This window comes from Hyposmocoma kahamanoa, unplaced genomic scaffold (assembly GCF_003589595.1).
Source record: "Hyposmocoma kahamanoa isolate Upper Pololo Valley unplaced genomic scaffold, ASM358959v1 102, whole genome shotgun sequence".
Taxonomy (NCBI): domain Eukaryota; kingdom Metazoa; phylum Arthropoda; class Insecta; order Lepidoptera; family Cosmopterigidae; genus Hyposmocoma; species Hyposmocoma kahamanoa.
In genome coordinates this window covers 14306409-14330613 of record NW_020653337.1, presented here as the reverse complement: position 1 = coordinate 14330613, position 24205 = coordinate 14306409, and the positions used below count along the sequence as shown (strand labels likewise).

At 38.4% G+C, this 24205-nt stretch overlaps 1 protein-coding gene across 2 annotated transcripts in view; it reads right to left on the bottom strand.

Annotated features, from left to right (window-relative positions):
- Nucleotides 1-24205, bottom strand: part of LOC113231663 (T-box transcription factor TBX20-like) — a 40463-nt gene that overhangs the window by 5056 nt on the left and 11202 nt on the right. For both annotated transcript variants that reach the window (XM_026466104.1, XM_026466114.1), the window contains exons 4-5: nucleotides 6983-7256; nucleotides 6515-6679 (exon numbers count right to left, since the gene is read on the bottom strand). In XM_026466104.1, the coding sequence (XP_026321889.1) occupies nucleotides 6515-6679; nucleotides 6983-7256 (439 nt within the window). The remainder of the gene's footprint in view (nucleotides 1-6514; nucleotides 6680-6982; nucleotides 7257-24205) is intronic.

The following is a 24205-nucleotide window of genomic DNA, read 5'->3' as shown; positions in this document are numbered from 1 at the left end:
ATTTGCCTAAAAATAGTGTAATAGTATATTATCGCACATTACGCGCCTTTAGTGTGATAAGGGACATCTTTTCTTTAATGATATCAAGTGATAGGACGAACAAGCCATGCACGTGATGTTAAGCTACGCTTGTCCATAACAGTTCCTGTGCCACTCACAGCTTTAAATTGCAAAGATTTGAGGGGCACTGCCACAGCGCCCGTCACCCTGAGTTATAAGTATATAAGTCTCATGTGCCTGTAATTTCACCACGACCCTTGAAAACCGGAACACAGTAATGCCGACATTACTGCTTGGCGGCACAAATAGGCAAGGTGGCTTTACTTCCCTGGACGAACTGTTTCACAAGGAGCTCTACTGCTACTAAAAAATTATTTGCAAAATGACAACTTTTCAGTAGCGAGGTTTAAACATTCTACGAACGAAATTTTTGAAATTTCGATAACATTTTTACGCTTAATAGGACAGTTATTAAATGTCACATATGTACATAATACATAGTTAGTATTGTTTTTATGACTTTTAAATGATAAAATCATTTTTGAGATATGATCACATGTGACTTTATTATACCAAGGATAAGATAATTTTTTACCTATATGTATATCCCCGTAGTAAATTATAAGTAGAAATTAATTTCCTAGGTGCTAAATACACATAAATGGTACAAAACAGTACTCATCAATGAGTAAGTGGCTCTCAACAATTTTGAAACGACCTACAGCTGTGTGGATATTCCAGAAACCAATAGTTTATCGTCAATAATTCGCCAGTGGGCCGAAGTAACATGCACCACATGCAGCGTTGGTCACATTTGCTCACATGATAACGTGACCCAAAATAAATTAACTCTTCGCAGAATTTCAAGAATAAACTTAGTTTTTTTTAATTGAAATGTGACAAAATAAATTGGACAGCTTATGTTCGCACTCAACGGAAGTGAATAATTTAAATGCCCAAGAAATCTACTGAATATGAATTTTCGAAATAAACATGATTTTTCGGTCGCAGATTTTGACAATTCAATGAGATATTAATTCCATTAAAGTTGTATTCGAACAAATAACTTTACAAATTATAAAATAGGTCTGATTCGGTAAAATTTAGATTTTGTATTTATTCTTCTTCATCTAACAGTTCGATCAGCTGAAGGCTTTCTCTGATACTGCCCACAGACACAACGAAGGATATAAAATGAATATTGTAAAGGCCGTCTGTTAGTCTTGTTATTACTTTGATTAAGAGCCTGCACATCCACATAATAAGGATATCGTGATTGCTTTTCGACAAATTTATTCGGTGTTCTTCAGTGTCCAGTAGCGTCATATCGGGGTAGCGAAACATCGGGCACGCTGTGTTAAATTAGCGCTGGGTACGTTTCTCGGCCGATCCTGGTGAGCAGCTCACGCAGTGGACCCACAGTGAGTATGAGATCCACCTTACACTCGTGCCCGTAGTTATGACTATATATTCGGAAGATCAAGGAGTAGGCAATTTGCCACATTTCAATGGTATACTTTGCTGTATTTCGATTTGTATGAAATAAAAAATGTTTATTATTATTTCCCCGGAATGAATCGGACGCCCGTCATATTCTGCGTCAAAGTGATTTACTTGTCCGTAGAATGTAGAAAAGAGATTAAATACCTAACCGATTATTCGAATTTAAAAATACGAAGGAAAAATGAGTTATAAAATAGAGTTTATTTTAAATATCACGAAACTCAATTATTAAAAAAACATTTAAAGAAATCATCAATATACACATAGGTACAAATTTTTCCCTGGGTTGGGTGCGCAGACGCAATAAATTCAGTGGGGCCGCACACGATGGCTCTACATGACGTCACACCTCGCGTGATCGATGGCAAGAGCGAGCGAGACCACATCACACCATTATCCAACAAACCTACGAGCATGAGGGAGACCGAGCTCCAATAAATAATTTCATCTTAAATTATTTTAAATCCACTTAAACCAAGTACGTTGACTTCTTGTATTTTTGACTTATGTACTTACTGTTTGTGTTATCGAGCTGTCTTTTATTTGCTGAAAATTTTAATAACGAAATTACTTACTGGAATTTTTTTTAAAGATTGGTATAATCTGTCGAACATGAAAATGAAGCGATTTGATGATTTTTGCTGATTAATGTTAATAAATAATATAGACAAGTCTTTCTTAATTTTTTTTTAATTCGAGGACAGACTCAAAGGGAGGATGGGAGCTGAAGGGCAAGGAAGAACCTTGAGATTGAACATCAATGTCCGGGCATAACATTGTGGGAGAAACTAAAGCTGCGAGACTCCGCTGGCTCGGACACGTGGAGAGAATGGGAGGAGATCGTGTCGCGAAGAGGATTTATTCGGGACAACCGAAAGGACGCCGGACGACCTATCGGACGTCTCAGGTACCGCTTTCGCTGGGCGACGAAGTCCAAAAAGATCTCATGGACCTCGGTGCGAGTGGCTGGAAGGAGCAGGCTCAGAACCGGAAGGCGTGGCAGAATCTGGTGTCGGAGGCCAAGAAGACCACTTTGGGTCACTGCGCCACCGAAGTAAGTACTGTCTTAATTTTGCTCGGTATTATAAAAATGTTGGAAAGTAATTGTTTTGACATTTTGGAATATATTATAATAAGTAGAGGATATTGTTTTTAATTTTAATATAGGATATAATAATATCACAGGTCAGATTGGCCTATAAGATGGACTGTAGATGCGGTCCAAATTTTAGTGTGCTTGCTTACAACGATAGCAAAATGATATTGTAAAAACTCTGCGAAATAATAGTAGAAAAAATAAAGTTTAGTTATAATTTTCAAACACTCTATATCATTTTCTTATAAACGTTACAAACACAAGTAACTTACGAGTATGAGTTTATGAGCCAACAAAACATAAAAGGATTGCATTGAAAAGAATAAATCGATTATAGGTAAAGAAAAAGAGGAGAGTTGCGGCAGGGTGCGAGGAGGGACAGCTCGTGACACCTGACCGGAGCCATTTTAGTCCGTGAAATATGTTTATTTGTCATGGCTGCCCTTTGTTATTGAAATTGTGTTTGGCTTAACTCCCTCATTATATTGTTCGATTATACTCGACGGGAAACTCGTTTGTGCATGCTCTATGTGAGAATAGCTTTGGAGATTTTAGAATATTGATTATTGATACTGAGAAATGAGAAATAAATTTCAATTAACCGGCCATTGAGGGAGCTAGTGCGTTTACATGTCGGCCAGTGTGCGCGGGCGCAGTTATTTCTATGATTATCTCCTCAATCCGTGTAACAGTCGCGTAGCTTTATCAACGTAATAGTAAACATTATATCTTTAATCGTTTTATACTTATGTTTGTTTTCTATTCTCACTTTTGAGTTTTATTTATTGACATCGAGTAAAGTTGATAGCTTTGAAAACCCAATTTACTACCGATATTATTTTCTTTACAGCTGTAATTTAAAAATTCAACATATTTATCCATAAAAATTTAAAGCACATCGACACGCTGCCATCTCGAGTTCTTCATTGAGGTTGCAGTATCCCCAAAGAGCGATCAATCAAAACAAATTCACAAGTCATCGACTATTAAAAAACTCATTGTGTGCGTTGAGGATGCGTAAACTCAGACAAACATTGTCACCTAGCAACGAGTCGAATTCCAGACAAAGGATTGTACACAAAACGAGGATAACGACAATAGAATGGTGGGTGTATAATGTTAAATATTGAAGCAGGTTAAGGTGGAGCAGCCCATGGTGCGGCGTTTTCCCGGGAAACCACCCCGCGGCGCGCGCGCAGGCGACGTTCAGTCTCACACCGCGATACACACACAAAAAACACAATTCTCATTTTTTGTATAAACCTTATCTCATCTTTTATCAACCGTCCAGTATGATAAAGCACCAATAATGATGTTTCGTTTTGGGTCGATTTAACAAACGATATGCACGTATACAAAATGTGGTGACACTTTCTCTGAAATTTAAAACTAAGTTTGTAAGTCATATTAATATTTATTATTAGCAATATTAGTCGTGTATGGTATTTTTAATGTTCTATTTTTTGTACGCATCAGAATTTATGAATACTTGAGTTATGCGGGCACAAGTCATATCGATCTTGTAGCTGGCGCGCAGGTGCAAACATGCTAAGTGTATTCTTATTGTTGTAAGGGATTGGGTTATCTGTGACACTATCTCTGCTGTTCGACAAATGTTTTAGCTGTCAGAGATGTGACGTCAGCCAAATCGAGTGCGCCCGCGCCGCCCAGACTGCCGCGATCAAAGCGATATCACGCTTTTTTACTCTGTAAAGTAGTACCAAAGATATTCTCTTGGGCTATTTAAAAACGTGCATTTTATCTGTAAGCTTAAGAATAAACAATAACCAATTACGTATGTGTGTGTTATGTGTACGAATAGTGGGCATAACGACAATCAATGTATTATCAGTGTCTATGTGGTTATAGGTGTTGGCAGTAAATTTAGAAACGCGTTAGAATCAATGTAAATCAATAGTCTTCGGCCCAGGGGAGTCGTTCCATGCCGACTGCGGAGGTGGTGCTTTCCATGATATTGATAGTTGGTGATTATTGGACATTGCTATACTACCTGCATCTAATAGATAACTGGTCAGGCATTAAATATACATTACATTCACATTCTAGTTACTATTAAGTGTTTTAGTTTACCGGAGTTATTATATGCCATCGATATGTATCTAATCAATTTGCCAGTAATTATGCAAATCACTTACAAACTAGACAACTTTTATTGGTATTAAAAATGCAGTATCTACTTAAAAAGCTTAAAGTATTTTACCTCGAGGGTAATTAATTATTATAGAATGAATAAACTTGAAATGAATATTTGGAAATTTCGAATGGGTATCGTAAATCTATAAGTACACCTACAGAGCCCTTTACAAGACATAGGTAGGTAGTAAACTCTCACGAAACAGCTAATTAACGAACGAATGAAGATTTATGTGCCGCGTTGTCGATATAAAGCAACGCTCCCTTTATGAACTTCAAAACGTCCTAATTATTTTACTACGCGAGACGCGACAAAACGAGAAACTTAGAGACGCCCAAACGCTCCTGTGACAGAGAATTAATTGCGCGTGGTGACACATGCGCGGCGAGTGCGGCAAACCGCGAACAGAGCGGAAAGCGTGTTTAGTCTTCATTTACAAAAGTAGTAATAAGAAAATCGGCATAGCAATTGATATGAATACTTAAATTTGATATAGTTTGTTTGTCACTATTGTTTACACAAACACGAAACAGTTTACAATTAATTTGGATGTAATTACAAAAAGGGTTTGAAATTATTAAGATATTTATTTCTTTCATATTATTATCATGATAATTGTCCGATATACATCGGATAGTTATTCATGCTGACTCATGATTTATTGTCTTTAATTCTTAACTAAAACTGACAAACAATAAGAAAATGAAATAAACCAAGAAAAATCATTGGGAAAACGATTTGGTTTGTGACTTTTTCCGAAACTTTTTTGATATTTAACACCTTTGGATACGTCTTTGAAACAAACACATGGCATGACATTGCAAGCAGTAGTATTTTTAACCGACTTCAAGAAACGAGGAGGTTCTCAATTCAATTCTTTTTTTTGTATGTATGTTACGCGATAACTCCGGAACCGATTTTGATAATTCTTTTTTTGTTGGAAAGAGGGTATCTCAGTATTGGTCCCATTTAAATTTCAAGAAAATATTCCTCCTCTTAGGGTGGCAAACTAGGGGTTGAATACGGTTTCGCGTACTTTCCGGTAGGCGATTACGATAAAACTAGGCAAATAGATGTAATTCCACGAATTTTTGAGATCTGTTTTTTAGTACTCTGTACTGAGATTATGTTGATTTAATTCATTTTATGAATATCAAGATTATTATTATCAAGGTATATTTATCAACATATTATTTGTCGTGCTAATTATTAAGATAATTATCGATGGTAATTATTACCTCGACCCTGATTACAAGTGCTTTTTATTTCATGTTTTGTAGTTAGGTGGAAATAGATGTGATTTAGTGTTGTTTTCCCAAATTAAAAACATATTAGGAAAAGTATAGATAATATGTTAAACATTGGACTCAATCAGTGGTAGCATCAAATGCGACCTATTTTTAGCTCGGGTGAAAACATTAATCGTCACCGTCGGGCACGCGTCAACCGCGCTGTCCGTCCGTCGTCGACGTCGCCCGCGTGTGGCCACTGATACACAAAAAATTAAGTGACACCTCCCTTTGTTCAGACTGGACATACCTTTCAGCGAAATGCAATTAGTGTGATAGAAATAGAAATCGTCGATAGTCGGCCGACATCGCGGTGCGATTTCAAACGTTTGGTTCTCAGATCTATTTTCGAAATCAAATGATAGACCAAGACAAGAATATGCCAAATAAACAACATCAAATGACTTATTTATACGCATATCAGCGACATAGTAAAATGCCAGAACTGTCAGAGTAGAGGTATCTACTTACCAATTGGTTCTGGTATGCCGTGACTGCAGTGAATACGCATTCGGGAAATATGAACGTTTTGAATTCTTCTTGCTCCAAGTCAGTAATAGGTGCATTGATTGCCCCTTCTCGTCGCAGTACCAGATGTATCCGGGGTTGATACTTATGCATTGAATTTAGCACCAACTAGTGAAAAAAAAAACTAATTAGTACCTACTTATGGACTTTTCAAGTTTTCGCGATTGATGCACATAGGAAAAGAAACTATGTTTTTTGGGTCTGAAAAATCAAGTGTATTTGTTTTGCTAAACAAACCAGTATTTTAAGCCCTTTGCAGGTCCCATGGTCACGGCTGACTAATCAGCCAATATAATCGAACGTGACCAAGGGATCTGTAAATTTTTTATTTTTTTATTATTTCATTCATTTACAGTATTTAAATATTATTTCCAGAATAAATAGTGTTTTATAAGAAAATTGAGTGCTGACCTGTCCATTTTTATCCATCTCGTTGTTTGTGAGCTTGACTTTCTCAAAGGAGACGACCTGCTTGCGTAGTTGATCGCCAGAAAACGGCGAGTCGGGGTGCGGATATAGGCGCGCTGGCGCAGGCGGGTCGGCTTTGCCCGCTACCAGCCACGAAGAGCGGTGGTATGCGTAGCGATAGCGCTTGCCATCCACCGGGACCACGTCAAGTAGCACCGCATACCGCGCTTCCGCTCGGCACCCCGCGAACGATACTCGCACCGTCGGGAACATGCGCCTGACAATATAATATCTTATTTATATGGTCACTAGTATTACAAAATTACTTCCGTAATAATCTACATATCGCACTTACGTAAAATACAGGCTAAATTGCAAAAACAGTGAAAATGACTAAACAATGAAATTTATACACAAAAACAGACACATCGTGCATTCCTTGATTGTTCTATACAGAGCGCTAAATTTATTATAGTATAACTTAGTAAGGAAACTGGTGAATGTTTTTACGTATACAAGATCACTGATACTGGTGAAATTACAGGCACATGGACTTGTAAACTTATGACTCTGGGTGCAGTGGCAGTGCCCAGCAGAAATTTGCGATTTAAAGCTCTAACTGGCACTGCAACGGGACGGTCACTTGGTGTCATAAAAAAAATAGCTTTAAAAACAAAAAATAAATCTTAATAATATATTAATATAAATATATTAATACTGATTTTCTGTAAATTTTTGCAAAAGCAAGTTAAATCACAGTTTCACTGAAGGAGCGATATATGAACCGATTAAAATTATTTATTGTAAAAAACTTAAGGTTTCATAAAATAATGAAACTGCTTATTCTCGAACTTTTCATTTCCTCATAAGGCTGGTACCTCACCATTCTATTGTTATGTTAAAGCGTATATTTTCACATTAACGCAATTATTCGACAATTACTTGGTTGAGGTACAATTTTATCGCTGACTTTGACCGGCGCGAATCGTCTTTTGCTCATTAGAACTCAGGTTATCGCAAATTATCGCGAGTAATTAGCGCAATATGGTGCAGGCTTGGACGTATGTAAGTATTGTTACTTCAGCTTCGTACATGACGACGCGCATTTACGCGATTGCTTCAAGACTGAGAAAACTTGGAGGAAAAACTGTTGCAGGTACTTATACCTGAGTCCCTATTACCAAATTCACTGGTTACCATTTACTGTATAATGCAATTCCATATATGAACAAAAAAGTAGTACTATCACATAGGTATAAGGTATATCAGTTTGAAAAAAAATATATTCGCTTCAAAATGGCACTGCCTAAAGTGCTTCAATAGGTAAGTGTCTTGCCCCTACTTACGAGGGTCGAATGCTTATATGTACTCGCCCCTCTGTGAAGACATTGTTAGCGATAATAAATATTTAGAGTAAAAAAGTATTGTAATAAAACCTTCTGATATTAAACATCAATAAAGACGAAAATTGCTCCGCAACATTTTTAATGCCTGAAGGAAAAGTAAAGCGCAAGAACTGAGTCACTTCATACCATTTTAGCTCTTAACTATCTCTCCCCTTCCCCTTCTTAACGGTGACATTCTTTAGTGTCTCCCGTTGGAGAAAGATGAATGGGTAGACATTTTTGTAAAGGTGTATGTTTTTATTTACTGTCAGTGAAATGACTTGTGGTTGGCCGATGTAATAGCTCTTATTACACTTGACTATGTGACTGCGGTTTCCTGTTGTCGCTCATTTTTGAAGGGAACCTATACTTGAGTCATCTAATTAAACAAAATGTAAGTCAGTAAGCACGGGCATAAAAAGAAATAAGAACCAATGTATAATATAATAAAAACAACACACAAAAACTGATCGACGATAATAAACTCGTTGTGAGCAGAAAGGAGTGTCACAAAAACTGGCGTCGGTAGCAGGCGCGTGAAACACTATCTCCTAATCGACACAAAATGGTAGTCATTGAGGCGGCGAGAACGGAAACAACAAATCTTTAGCCGTAAGTTGAGACGCAACTATGCCTAGCGGCCTCTCACTTTGTGTCGGTGATGCCTGAAGCGGGCAAAGCCCGGGGGCAAGGCGTACTGTACTTGACAATTTGCTATCGAATCTTGCGCAACTGCACACGGAATGCGGCTTCTGACCTGTGATCTACGAACACTATCATAACAAACGTTATACGACCACCCAAGTAGTTTACAGATATTGTGCAGACGAATCGTAATTTACAATGAGATTTTGATTGGTTTGATTTCTATAAGAAATTTTATGCCTCGTGGGGCATAATAACTGAACTAACGCGATGCTCAGCAAACGCGATATAACGTTAGTTATGTTCATTCTAGCAATTTTACAAGATCGAGAGAGGACGAAAATAAGAATACCATTAATAAGATTTATGCACGCTTGGCCGTGGTCGCGCGCGTCGATTTGTGAGACGCCTCTTATAGCAATCACAACGTGCGATGCGCGAGCGGCGGTGCTGCAAGCGCACGGGCAATTGCGCGCGTGCGTTAATGGCGACACTCGCCGCACTGCGCGATATATTACTGCAATGATATATGGCCACCGACGTCGTCCATCATCCTACCACCCAAAAGTTAGTGGAAATTCAACAAAAACCAAAACGATATCGAGACAAACAGATGGCTCGCTTTAATAAGCAGATCCCGAAGACAGAAATACGAGGCGCCCGTTTACAACGGCTCGTTATTGTTATGACATTGTTAAAGAGCATGCCTATGACTGCAATCCAGACCTTTGTCACATATCAAAGCTACTCGGCGCGTAGAGCGTATGAATGAAAGGTCGTTTTAATATTGATTGTGAGATTCACTTAAAACTACTACATCTTTATATAAGCAAATCAGCAGAATCAAAACCCTTACAATTATAATAAAAAGCAACATCGCAAGTATTAATTGAAATTAGCGGTTTGGTTGTTAAACGAGCGCGAAGAGTTGCAACAGTGCGCACACGCATGTCGTCTTAATTAGAAAGGCATGAACCGAGGTGCGAACTCGTCAATCATTGTTTCACGCCACTGCCGTGCGACTGTTTGATAAATCTACTTTATGCGCTATTAGAAGTTTATCACGCGTGCATCCCTACAATCCTTGTAATTTCGAACAGCTAACTTGTAGCAAATTAAGGAAATACCCAGTAACCAAGTCATCAAAAAAACATTGGAGTACGCATATAAGTTTATGCATGCACTTACGTACATACGTCCCATACCTGTCAATGCTTTAGATTGTGTTATTAATTAGTAAACCAAATTAGTACGCAATTCGAGTCAATAAAATAGCACTTAGAGCGTTCGTTAGACGAGCGGTGTTAGTGCGATGACGCGATGGAAGCTCGGGCTGCATTAGCGCATGTTATCACGTGGTGATTAGGGCCCGTGGAGCGGCCAATCCGTGCATTCGCTTGTAATTACAGGAGCGCTATATTAATAGCAATTACATCCGCCGCCATAGTGCCGCCGCGATTTAATTAAGTCGATCCGTTGATTAGAGACAGATGGCGCTGGATTGCGTATTCCGCGATTGTTCATTAGCGAATTGCTCACTTTCGACGGTAAATGCTTTAGTGATGCCATAATCTAAGTGGTATAGTAATAGGACGTGCGACGATGGTTAGTTTTTATATAAGAGCCTATATAGGTTCCACTGTTGGGTACTGGCCTCCTCTTACAATGAGGACTTAGGCTGCAGTGGTTGAGAACTTCACACATATGACAATATGTTATGTGTGTAATGATCATTAAATTACTTTGCAGGTATGTGCAGGTGATTTCCTTCACCGAAAAGCTTAGGTACTTAAAATTTCCGAAAACTCAGAGGTGCAAGCCCGGACTCGAATCCATGACCTTCACCTTCTTGAAAGGCGGTAGGTAAATTCAAATTTAAAAAAAAATTAATTAAATAATTAAGAATTACATAAAATGAATTAAATTAAATATAAGGCACAATTTAGTAATATATAAATATAGTAATATTTTATACAAAATGAGTCTTCGATTAAAAAGTAGCGCGTATTCATACTGTTCTCACTCGTAAGAATAGACCAATGTCTTGTACGAATTTTGGCGAAAAAATCATGTATTCACGGCAAACATCTAATCTTATAATAAATAATATAATCTTTATAATATAAATCTTCACTTTCATACATTTCTCACAGGTGGCGCTATGGTAAAAAAGTCGTTAAAACCAAAAATAAAGATCTGTAACAAACGTATAGAAAAATGTGTAAGGTCAGTCCACTTCTATAGCTCAATTATTGGTAAAGAGGTCGCCATTAAAGCTTAGATGCAGGCTAGAATTCTGTCAGGTCGAAGGAATTTTTCTGTGTGATCGATCCTTGTATTAAAAATAAAGTGATCTCTTTCAAATACTGTTACCAAAATATATTTATATTGTGCTTTGTGCGTTGTTACCGGAGTTTCTTTTTTATTCGTTTTAACACAGACGAGAAAACCAACTGTGCGTTTAAAGAATTAGGATTTCAATATTATTTAGTGACATGTTATAATGTTGCTTATGGTAGGGTATATTATTCAGTGATGCAACATACCGTACAAGCTTGCCGTGTTCAATACTCCATTAAGGCGAATTAGTGCTAGTAGTGAACCTTAAGTGATTTTTGCCGCATAATGCCAGTGACAACAATCCGTGCCGGTGGCCAATGAATATTTCATATCACATAATAAGACCACTTACTGCCACTTAATTTTGTAGTTAAACTGCAAGCTTTCAATACGATACATAGTATAGCTCCAACACACTCTGTTAAAGAATTTTAAATTCTATTTCTATGTAAAAATACTCGAACTTATTATAAAAATACGTCAGGTTGTAAAATTGGAAGTCAGCTAATCAGAAAATACCATTAGCTTTAGAAACAATAAAATACGTCAAAGCGACAAAAATAGAAGTTAGCTGTAGTATTAAGTTTATTGAGTATCACGAATTTTTACTACAATGTTATTCAATTATTTTTTTGTGAAATTACTCTATTGATTTGTTTACAGACCTTTGCTTGGTGCACATCTTTGTTTTTGGATTTTTTTAAAGATTTGTTCGAAATCTTTGTTCACTCAATCAGTTACCCTTACAGCTACCAGCGGCTGACTAGAGATGCCGGTTTAATAATAATTATATTAAATTTATTGAATATCACGATGTTTTACTACCATAGGAGTCAGACACGGTATGCTGAAGGCGCCGGTTCGAATTTAGCCGGATCGAAGGAATGTTTCTAACTGTTCTTCATTGTAATCAGAAATTACCTATCAAAAGTATGTATTTAAGATCACAAGTCATCAATCAATCGGTGTAAAGTTCAGGTTACAGAGTCGTCTGCAGACGTCTCTGCGGATGTGACGCACGACACAACGCGACGGCATCCGAAGACCTGACACGACACGGTCACGACTCGTCGCCTCCTCAATGTTTGAAACTTTACACATTGACACATCTGCTCTTGTGACTGCTTCATATAGCGACACGAAATATCAAATGCATCATTAAAATTAATTAAATTTGGTTACTAAAATTAGTGTTATTATATTATTGTATTGCTGTTTTTTCGCTAGTACAAATACAGATTATAATAATGGTTTATTTTCTCTATAATCTAAATAAAGATCAAAAATTATAAGCGAGAGCATTTGAGAGTGACTGGAATCTATACTGTAAATTAGACCTGCATTACAACTCACCAGGCTCTCATCCTTACAGACAATTCTTAAATTGTACTTGAAATGTTAGTGTCGAGTGGCTAACTAGGAGCTGAGTTTTGGTTGTGTGTGTATGTGTGTATCTGTTCAAAAACTGTAATATCTACATTGTACATAATATAACAAACACAATTACCCCTGTCTCCTCTTGTTGCGATCTTGATGAGCAGAAGAGGTTGGACCATGAGAAAAAAAAATGTTTTTTGCTTCCACCCTTTCATCGGTCACGTAGTAGGTAGATTAAAAATAAGATACATTCAACATGTTTATTGTTTTGTATGCGATGACCATCACACTGCCAAACATTAGTCAAAGTCATCTAGTCACAAATTGTGACAAATACACAAACACTACGTATAATTTCATTTAAGGAATTTTACGAAACCGATAACAAATGAAAATAAAACGAATTTCAGAGCAATGATGAGATTACGAAGGAAAAGGGCGTATCAACGGCGCTGACAGTGACTGACGCGATGACAAATGACCGCGTGTCAAAGCCGAGATTATAACAGGCAGAACACCCGCGACAAACCACCGACCACTTGTGCGGGACTCGACAATTTGTCTCAAGGATTTTAAGAGAAACTTATTCTTATAAAGGTTCACAACACGCTACGAAGCCTTTTGAAGATCCCAATCCGAAATTAGTAATAGGGTTAATACCACACCTGATTTCAAACTAGCGATTACCCTGTACTATGAGTATCCCAGAACACCCAGACCAGAACCAATATAGAACAACACATTTCCAAATCGAATTCGAGATACCGCCTCAATCAGCGCCCACAATGCAAACTGTGCCCAGTTAGACGACACGAAAGTTACTGCGCGTGACGCCGCGCGGTGACCGCCCACTTACCAAGCGTTCACGTACATTAATGGCGAATCTGAATTCTATTTACTAGGCAACAACGTCTAAATTTCGCGGAATAATACAACCGCGCGGTCGCTGCGACGTCGCGCGGCCGCCGCGTAGATCAAAGACAAGCCAGTCTCGCCAGCACGCCCGGGACGCTCATTTAAGTTAAAACGTACAAGCATTGACTTACAAATAAATGGACGACGGGTCTAATACAAAAACCACGAAAAAAATGTCCCAAGTCAACCTATTTAAACGTAGTGACATGTAAAGGAATATGAAAAAGCTAAAACGTTGAATTTAAATTGTAATGTCATCGCAGTACTGTCTAATTTTGCTTGCTTCGCTGTCAGTCGAACAAACGAAGACTAAAGCGTGAATGACGCTCTGTATACGATTTTAACGCCCTATAAGTTCGGACACTTTTTAGCGCGGACCCGACGTCCATATAATTGTAAGTCAATGCGTACAAGCTAAATAAATAGAGAGTATTTTGCCATTACAGTTAGATGTACGCGGCCACGCGTTCTCCGCGCGGCGTGAGCGCGATGAAATTTAAATGTGTCGAATAAACGCGCCCTTAGGCAATCGAAGTCATCAAATTAAATTCTTACCAAGACAATTTCATAGATTATAATCGAGTTTCATAAACATGCAGGCTAGATTCGGTTTTATCTTAAAATAAATAGCGGTGATTAGTCTGTTTTTAAGCGTATTGTTTAACGTTAACCAAGTATTATTTAGTAGCAGTAGAGCTCCCTGTGAAAGAGTGCGGCCAGGGAAGTACTGCCGCGTTATCTATTTCTGCCGTCATGCAGTAATGTGATCATTACGGTGTTCGTGTTGTAAAGGTTAAGGGTGCTGAAATTACATGCACATGGGACTTGTCAACTTATGTTTCAGGATGCCAGGCGCAGTGGGCGGGACACTGCCCGCGCATCTTTGCGATTTAAAGCTCTGACTGGCACTGCATCTGCTATGGGCAGACGTGTACCTCAATACCAAGCGCATGACTTGGTATTATAATACAAAAATAAAAAACCAACATGTAACAAAACATAAAGCTGTAGAAGGAATAGTCAATAGATATTGATTATTTAAAAAAATCTTTTCACGACGACCACTAAAAAAATCATCATACTTCGTCGTCGTTCTTTTGTTATTCCAAAATCGAAAAACAAATATTTAAGTGTCATTCTCGTATCTTTTATTCGAGTCTCAGATCATCATCGTTCATTGGGTGGGTTTAAAATCTTCATACATGGGAGAAAGTGTGTAAGATTGATGTGTATTAGAAGCACTTAATGAGCAGAGGGGCGGGGCTGGGCGTCGGCTGAGCCACCGGGTGAAATATCGCCCGTCCTGGGAGGTCCAGGTTCGAGGCCGCGTCAAATTTTCGACACTCGCACGATTTTGTCAATCTAACTGATTAATATCTGTGTTGGACTAGCGGCGGCGAGATCTCAGATAACTAACTACCACGGTGTGATGTAGTCCCGTCACAGGTGACTTGCAAATGCGCCTAAAAACGGTTTAGATTGATACACTTTGGAAAATGTTAGTTCGAGATTATGCGATTATTTGTATCGGTTTTTGCTCTCGTGATTAGCGTGGTTTTATTCTGTACTGTGTATTTGTATATTTTTGTGCAGATTACGTAAAAAACATGTTCGCACGAACAGTAATTTATAAGTTTTGACGACGAGCGTTACAAATGAATTTCTACAATGCAGTACGACAGCCATTACGCAGCAGATGTTGCGTGTAAGTATTTATTAGCGGTAACGTAATTAGTGGATTTAAACAAATATTACTTAAGCGTACAATTTTAATTGCGGCGAACTCTGTAATGATACACCGTATGTAGCTTTTGCCTAGTGCAGAGTTGCCGCTCGCTTTTTAACGGTCTACTTTTTTATTAGTTAGTTGTTATTTATTTTACGTTACGTTTAATGCATTACAAATGGAAAATAAGTTAACTGTAATATATCTGTATCACAAGAAGGAAAGCTAAACTTTCATTTCGTAGAAAAAATTAATCAGTGTGACTCGCATAGTGACAAACTAATATTTTTAGCAAAATCGTTGTGTAACTAATCGAGAGTCGTTAAAATTCCTTTCCATCATTCTTCACTATGCGTTCAAGCAATGAAATGACAGGATTGCAAGGAGGCGGAACGGCTGTGTGGAATTTTGCGTGGATTGTCTCACCAGCTCTCGTCGATGGGCTGATGTTCTGACGCTCCTACGCAGGTATGCGTCACAGGAACTAGGAACAAGATAATCTGCTCAATCCGCTGGCAACTCATTACCTAGCTATTGTCGAAAGCATTATGTGAGGTTCGCAATGGGCGATAGGCGACGAGTGACACATCGTCAATAACAAACTCCAGTGTAAAACATGACAGCGCTAACTCTCTACATAACGTGAATATTTAATAAACATGACGTGAAACAGGCGTGCAATTACACGTATTTGTTTTTCCAAATACAGTCTCTACAAAACGAGCCATAGTTGTCTTACCCACCTACATTTATCCAATTTACTGTTTCAGACAATGACTTTATTTTCTGTCTTCAAATTGGTACAAATTGAAGACTTAATTCCATACAATAACTGATGGTACTCATTTTGACAATGCATTTTCCGAAGTCATGCAGTACTGGATTGTGTATTTCATATTAAGGCAGCAATGTTCATTGTTCTAGGTGTGTTAAAAGCGTGTAAGTATAATAAAACTGGTTTAATCTCGCAGGCGACAGGAGCTAGAGGCGGAGACGGCGGCGGTGTTGCGCGCCGTGCGAAATTCCACCTCGTTTTGCTTCTATTGTTTGCGCTTTACCGCGCTAATGGTGTCACATAGCGAACGTTGTCAGAACGCTAGCACTTCTTTTGTTTAGCTTATTTTAAGCGGTTGCAAATTTTCAGATGATGAATAACGCTTAACGTGCCCGACGGTGATCGTTGAATGTAGAACTGACATGCGATACTTAACAATATCAGTTTCATTGGCTAACGTATAATATGCTAAACGTGAAAATCGCTATAATCATGTTTCATTTCGAGTGAATATGTCATGTAGTCAATCAAATTATTAGAGCACAACAGTGATCTGCACTGACTGGCTTTTATTTCACATTTGTACGCGGGACATTGATATTTTTTTTATCGCGATTGTGTTTACTTAAGACAAAAATACCTATATAATAATGACAAAATTCGTGAAGTCTTGTGGTTCGTTCCGTGGTTAGTTGGCGCAGCGTCTGGCATGGTTTGCTAGGAAACGGTGGTTCGAATCCAGCCGGATTGAAGCGTATCCAGCTGGATCGAAGAAGAATATTTTCTAAGTGTTCGACCTTTTTTTTTCATAATTATAACAAACTAATTGAGTAATTACACAAAAAATAATTGTATGTCATGATGGTGAAACATCCTGAAATTCAATAAACTTAATTATAAAAATACGTATCATATAAAATATACTTGGAAATATCTACCAATATATCACAGCGTTAGAACAAAATTCCGTAGAGTTATGTAGGAATTATTCCTTGCAAATTCGGCGCTAATTCCTGCAAAGCCCCAATTTGGAGTCACGTTCCGCACGCCGACAGCTACAACCTATTTATACGCCCAGGTAGCGCACCTGTGTGTATGCGAGGAGTTTCGCAAGTCAACACCGAAATTGGGAAGTTTGGTGACAATATTGCGAAAACTGTCGACTGCTCTTACCACTCGGGTTCTTTATGCTTCGGTGTGTTTGTTGATTATTTCATGTTTGTAATTCTGTTTAAGGAAATGTTACGGGTAGTAGCAATAGACGGAACGTTCATGGAAGTCCTGTCCTTTTACCTGTTTCTGCGGCCGAGTAATAAAGTGAGCATTAAGGACTATTCACATTAGGCCGTGCCGGGCGCGAGCCGAGCCACCTACGAGGTTCGGATTGGAAATGCTGCGTACATATTATATGAAGTGACTCACATTACAACGTGCCGTGTCCGTGTCACGGACAAGTGACGCCCGAACAGCTAGCGAGTTCGTCCGAGCTTCGGATGGGACCCGGCCCACCTCGGCTCGTTGTAATGTCAATACTCTCTGACTCTGTCTAATTTAAGATCGTGCGGCACGTACGAGGCTCGGATGACTTAGACCCGGCTCGCACCCGGCACGGTCTAATGTGAATCATCCTTTACTGTTAACGCGTTTACGCACTACATCCGATTCATATTCGTGACATCCGACCCACTTCGGATGTCACTTGTGCACTAAGTCCGATTCGAGTCCGAGAAAATATGAATAGAGCTTGTACAGCGTCAAGAGCACGTCAAGCTTAACACGTAAGACTTAAATCCAACTTTATGCCGCTAACAATAAGAACGGTCCAAAGTGCAAAGTGTTAAGCTGAATGTGCTCTTGACTGTACACGTAGAGATAAAATGATCCCTGTGACATTTCGGACCGTCATTCCTCGGATTCGGAACTGATACGAATAGGGCGTAAAGCGCAAACGCTCTTACGGTTTTGAAGGGTAAGGGTACTGGTGAAATTACAGGCACATGACACGTGTCCACTTATGTCTCAAGGTGACCAACGCATTGGCAGTACCTCTCAGACCTTTGCGATTTACAGCTATGAGTAGCACTGAAACTGCTATTAACAGGCATGTCGCTTACCACCAGGTGCATCTTGGTCGTCCCGTAACGTGGTATCATAAAAAAAGGAAATACTTAACAGACACTTAAATGAAGTTTATTTAAGGCATTGAAAAATTTTGAAAATCAGACAATCTGGAAAAATATAGTCTGTGTAGTATGTAGAAAATAGGTATTCAATTTGTACACATTTTAAATGTTTATTAGTTTTTGACAAACAAATTTCTCTTTGTTAATAAACAGAAAAAACTATCCTACGATAATCCTTGAGTAACTATCGTGAAAGTTAATTATTGTATACACGAGGCAATAGTGAGATCTAAAGATAATACAAAAGTGGATGCAATCAATCAATACTTTCTTCAATCAATAGTACGTATAGATACATGTAAAGTCGAATGAACTTAATGAAAGAACGAGTGTTATGTGTGTAAACGTAAATGAAATAGCGCGGTTCACAAAGGGTAGAATGGAGGGCTATAGTTAGGTTGTTTTCATTTCCATAAAGTGGGAGTCATTGCAACGGCCGTACTCACTCGCGAGTACCGATGAAAACAATAGAAATGACAAAATGACTGAAAAACGAACAATACTACGTTTCAGATAAAGTTTGTAAAAGGAATACAATTTTTTGCAGTAGATAAAGCTTTACCTATCCCAATACTTACACTTTACCTATTACAATATAATTATTTAGGCATATGCAACGAAAATGATTATTTGTTATTTTTTCCTGTATTACAATGAATTAATTACTCACTTGTAACTGTAGTCGTAACTAATAGCATTGTAGAGTTGTAATTTTATACGTATACAATTTTACTTGTATACGTATAAAATTATAAGAGTGTACCTCCTATAGTCTTACCTACTTGGTACTTACTTGGTACCTACTTGGTAAGACTATAGAGTACATCCTAGGAGCACATCCTGTCATAACTCCTTAACTTTAGCTGGCTGTGTCAACGTCTGGCCGGGACGTGCCCTATGTCTGCGGCTGCTAATGTCGTCAGCTTGGTGGGGGAGTGGGGGTTTTGAAAGGAGAAGGGTGGGGGCGCACGTAGTGACTGTTAAAACGCGACATGTCAGCGGGCGGGGCCTCGTCTTCGCTGTAATCGCTGCGATGGAGCTCCGCTGATAATGTCGCGACCTTTACGCCACTTTACGAGGATAGTGATTATTTGGGATTGGAATTAATCAGACCCCAACAAATGCACAGGAAAATAGAGATTTGGGCGTATTTAAAAGTGAAATAGCTAATTTTATTCTTTACATTTTGTTACCTGCTGTGATGCTTGTTGAAAGAAATCTAAGTAAAGCAACATTCAAGTTCCTTAACTAATAGTCTGTTTCCTACATCTGGCGCAGACGGCGCCGAGACAGAGCTAGTGATTAAAGCAACGAAGGTATCACTCATCGTCCAACCCGAAGAAATACATCAAAGGGTCTCGCCACCACTGACGCGAGTCTGGTGGTCGCATTGCCCCTTTAAATGGCTAAGTATATTGGTTAAATGCATACGTCTATTGTTTAATAACGAATATTGAACTCATTAATGTTCCCATAACGTAATTGAAGTAATCACGTGAAACGCTTTATACTGTTGTTCCCAGTAGCTACGCGGGAGGACCGGATGTCAACAGCGCAGGGCGGTAGGGCTCAAGTACTACATAAACATTTTCCGCGTACTTACTTCCATAAATTAGTTCCCGCGAAGGCGCGGTATAAATACCCGCGAAACTGCGCCCACTCGCTCATTACCTACTAATAGTTTTATTTATCGGCTTCCTGTTCACTTCACAACAAGCCAGCCTAGCGAACACTTAGAACTTCCACTAATTGCTCGTATAAAGTCAACTAGCTAATTAAAACATCTATAGAAGCACCATTTATATTTAAACCAACGAGGTGGTAACCCTTTCGGGGAAATGATCGATATCTAATACATATTTTAGTGCCCTCGATAGAATAAACGGTACCATCAGATAGAGAAAACAGTCGTCAAAATAATAAGCGCCTTCCGATGTCAGACAACAACCGACAACCTCAGCGAAAAATTCCCCAAATTACACCTCACGAACTTTCCCAGACGTTTATCCGAAAAAAGTTGTTCGATAATCACCTATCATTACGGCCGGCGGGAGGCGTCGGAGTAACGCGCACACAAAGGGTGCCACCACCGAAAGAAAAAGACGAAAATTAAAAGTTTCCTCCAAACAAACCAACAGCTGTCATATTAAACCGTCAAAGTAAAGATTACAAATGAAATATTCACGGTGAAAGCGGGGTTCAGCCCGTGGTTATGTAAATAAGTGGCTACGAAAATGTACATAATTAGTTTACACGTTTTCTGTGAGACACCCCGCCACCTTCACCCCGGGGCATATTGCCGCCGGCGGGGGTGCGGCGGGGAGAGATTAGCTCGCGATACACTTGCTAAGGGTACATTTACATGAATCACGCATCTATTACACGCTGTATTCAAATAGGCTGCATGTGTTCTCTTCACATAACCTAGATAACAACGGATAGGGTTGTCTCCTTGAATTATTTATATATACCTATGTGCCTACTAGAAATAAAAACAAGCGCTTTGAAAATTATAAACTTATATTCTATCATTACGTTGGATAATTTAGTTAATTAATAGGTAAAGTGCGTACAACATGACATTACTGTTTACTTGGATGCAAAGGCCACGCGACTACCATTGTACGAGGAATAGTGAAAAAAATTATTGAAACGATTACTTATTTAGTACCTCTGTAGGATATTACAATACTCTTTGTATTCAAAGCAAAATTAAATCGAGATGTGATTTTGATGTTGGTAGCAGGGCGGGCAAGCGTCGCCCGGTTGGCGACGACAGTGTTCTACAGCTTGATATATATCCTTAATTCTTTTGTCGTTTTCAGCTCCGTCAAATATCGTGTTTCCCGTTTGCATATATTTTCACTGAGGCCCGCCCTCTTTGCTCTCCCGAGTGCCGTCTTTCACGAATAAAATTAGTGTCGGCAGCGTGACACCAACTGAATTTAAGCGTAATAAGATATTTATAAAGAAATTTCCGATTCAGCAGCAAAGTTCAAAATTTGACTCCGACTTCGCAAAGAGTTTGGTGGCGTTTTCAATTTAAACTTGGAACAAGTTAAATAATGTGCGAGCTTCAACCAACTCGATTCATTTAAGGTTTTAGTGAAATTAACTTTTGAATTCAAATGACACTGAGTATCTGCGGCACTCCTTGGTTTCGGTCGACGGAGTTTTGAAGCTGAATTAAGGTTGCATTAATTTGTCTATTTTGGTAACATTTATATTAATCAAAAATTTGACGGAGGTTAGCATTACATTTGAAAAGCTTAGGCTTTTGTTTTTATTGATGGCGTTTCACTTGTGATGTGCAACGTGCAACACATTAGCAAGTGGAACAATTCTGAGTCGAGGTGAGGAGTGAGTGGCAATGGCCGCCGCAGCGTATGTGCATTTCGCGCATTCGCCCACCTCACGCCTAATGTCGAACATAAATCAGAGGTAACTGGCCCCCTCCCCTTGCCCACCTCACCGCCGATAAAATTCCAAATTGTTTTCTCGCCCCCGGTGGGCGCCGCCCTCGGTTCGCTCTTAAACGCCGTTTCAAGTTGCACTTGTGAATCGCACTTTTTACTGTTCTTGAAATTGGCGTTGCGAATTGCTTTTCGACTTCGCTCGCTCGACGCCTTTTATATTGCCCGAGATTATGTTTTACAAAACCAGATTTCGATTTTTAAGTTCAATAGTTGGGGTAAGCGACACGCCGGTGACGCTGGCATTGGTAAATGCGAGTCAATTAGAAGATTAAGCGTTGACAATTACAGTGTCGGATCGCGATCGTATATCAACAATTATCGTGCGAGTGCGACAAATGGCAAACAGGCCTCGTGCGCGTGTAAGCGCGGTACAGCCATAACGCACGGACCGTGAACATGGATGTGCTTAAAATTACTATAATAGCAAAGTCTAAATATTCTCGGAAACGTCATCTTCACTTGGAAACATAGAAGAGAATCTAATTTAAGTATTTATAGTCTTGCATAGACAAAAAGTGTACAGGGAAATAACTATTTCTGATAAAGACGAGATATGCTTAACGCTGTTGGAGACACATAATATTGTATATATCAATACAAAAGTATTTGTCATACTTTTTAACGCGTAGGTAGGTACCTCAACTTTAGATGGCACGTAAAGTATTGACGGCATATCCATTTTTATTTGCCCAGTGCAGAGCTCGCAACGCAGGCACACATGGGACACGTCACTCGATAAATTTCACCGAGCCTAGTTATGCGAATCGCCCACTACCTGCAACGGTTTTTTTGTGAAAAAAATGTTGGTAACAATTTGAAGTCGAAAATTTGAAATGTCAACACTGGCCTAGGATTTTTTGGTCGCGAACCGATGAATAAAATGCTTTAAAGTATATTATATTATATCACATTATACATCGAATTTTGGTTAAGTTAATGCGGTAGCATGAAGTTATTAGAAAAAACGATAAACTATAAAAACAAAACAATTTTCGTCTAATATTTTTCCCCAGCAGAAAACATTGTGTAAATCTGTGAACTTTTCAAATAAATGACCCGTGTCATACTTCTAATATATCATATTGTTATTTATAATTTTGCCTCAACATCAAAGTGAGTTTGAAGAAAACATAATTTAAAAGAGAAATGTAGAGTTCTTGTAATATCGTTTCGTTTCATGGTTTAAGAAATGTAGAATGCTTATTAAGATAATTATGTCATCTATTGTTCATTGACCATTGAATCATTTCATATATAAATAGTGTAATTTATATAGAGGTATTTATGTTCATTTCACGTTACCGAAGATCTTATCCGTGTTTGTATGTTTATTGTGTATTATACAGAAGATTTATGAGATACGTGGTGGTGAGATCCAAATCAAAGACGCCGCTATGTGCCAACTCGTATTATAGATACTATCTATCAATAGTCATAGTACCTAAAAGTTAGCAAAATTGTATCTGTTTGTATTTAATTAATGCTCCGAAAAGTGTGTATTTTTTGTAATATTAAGTTTATTGAATATCATATTTTACTACCATGATATTCAATTATTTCTTGTGAAATTTCTCCACTAGTTTCGTTATAATTATGAATACTAAGAAAAATTCCTTCGTTCCGCTTGGATTCGAACCAGCGCCTTTAGTCTACCGCGCCAGTCGCTCTCCTTGAGCTACGGAACTAACCAGCAGCCATTAAGAATTTTTCTATGTGCTTGTTGCAAATCTTTATTTTTGATTTTTGACGACTTTTACGACGACAATTGGTTTTTAACGACTTCGTGATAACCAATAACCTTAATATTACAATTTTTAAACCAACATCACTAGTCATCCGCTGGAAGCTGTAAAGGTACGTGGCTGAGTGAAGAAAATTTTTCGTAGATTTCGCTATCATAGATGGCGCTACGGTCTAAACGTTAAAAACAAAAAACAAAGATCTGCAACAAGCACATACAAAAATTCGAAAGGTCTGCTGGTTCGTTCCGTAGCTCTGTTGGAAGAGCGTCAGGCACGGCATGCTGAAGGCGCTGGTTCGAATCGAGCCGGATCGAAGGCATTTTTCTTAGTGTTCGTTTCTTTGTGTTAATAACAAATATATCTGTTTGAATTTAATTAACGCTACCAAGAGTATTTATCTTTTGTCATATGTTAAACATATTTCTCTTTACGCGTAAATAAATATCTTAAGTGCAAAAACTAAATTAGTAATGACCACTTAATAAGTCTTTTTAAATTGCACTAGCGTCTGTATCCCTCGTTAATCACCTCCACTGTTGGGTGCTTTTTACCTTTCATATGTATGAATTCAAAATATTATCTACAATTTTTTTTTTAATTTGGATAAGTTCAGCAGTTTAGGCGTGGTTGTAAAACAAACATTCAAATATCCATTGTATAAT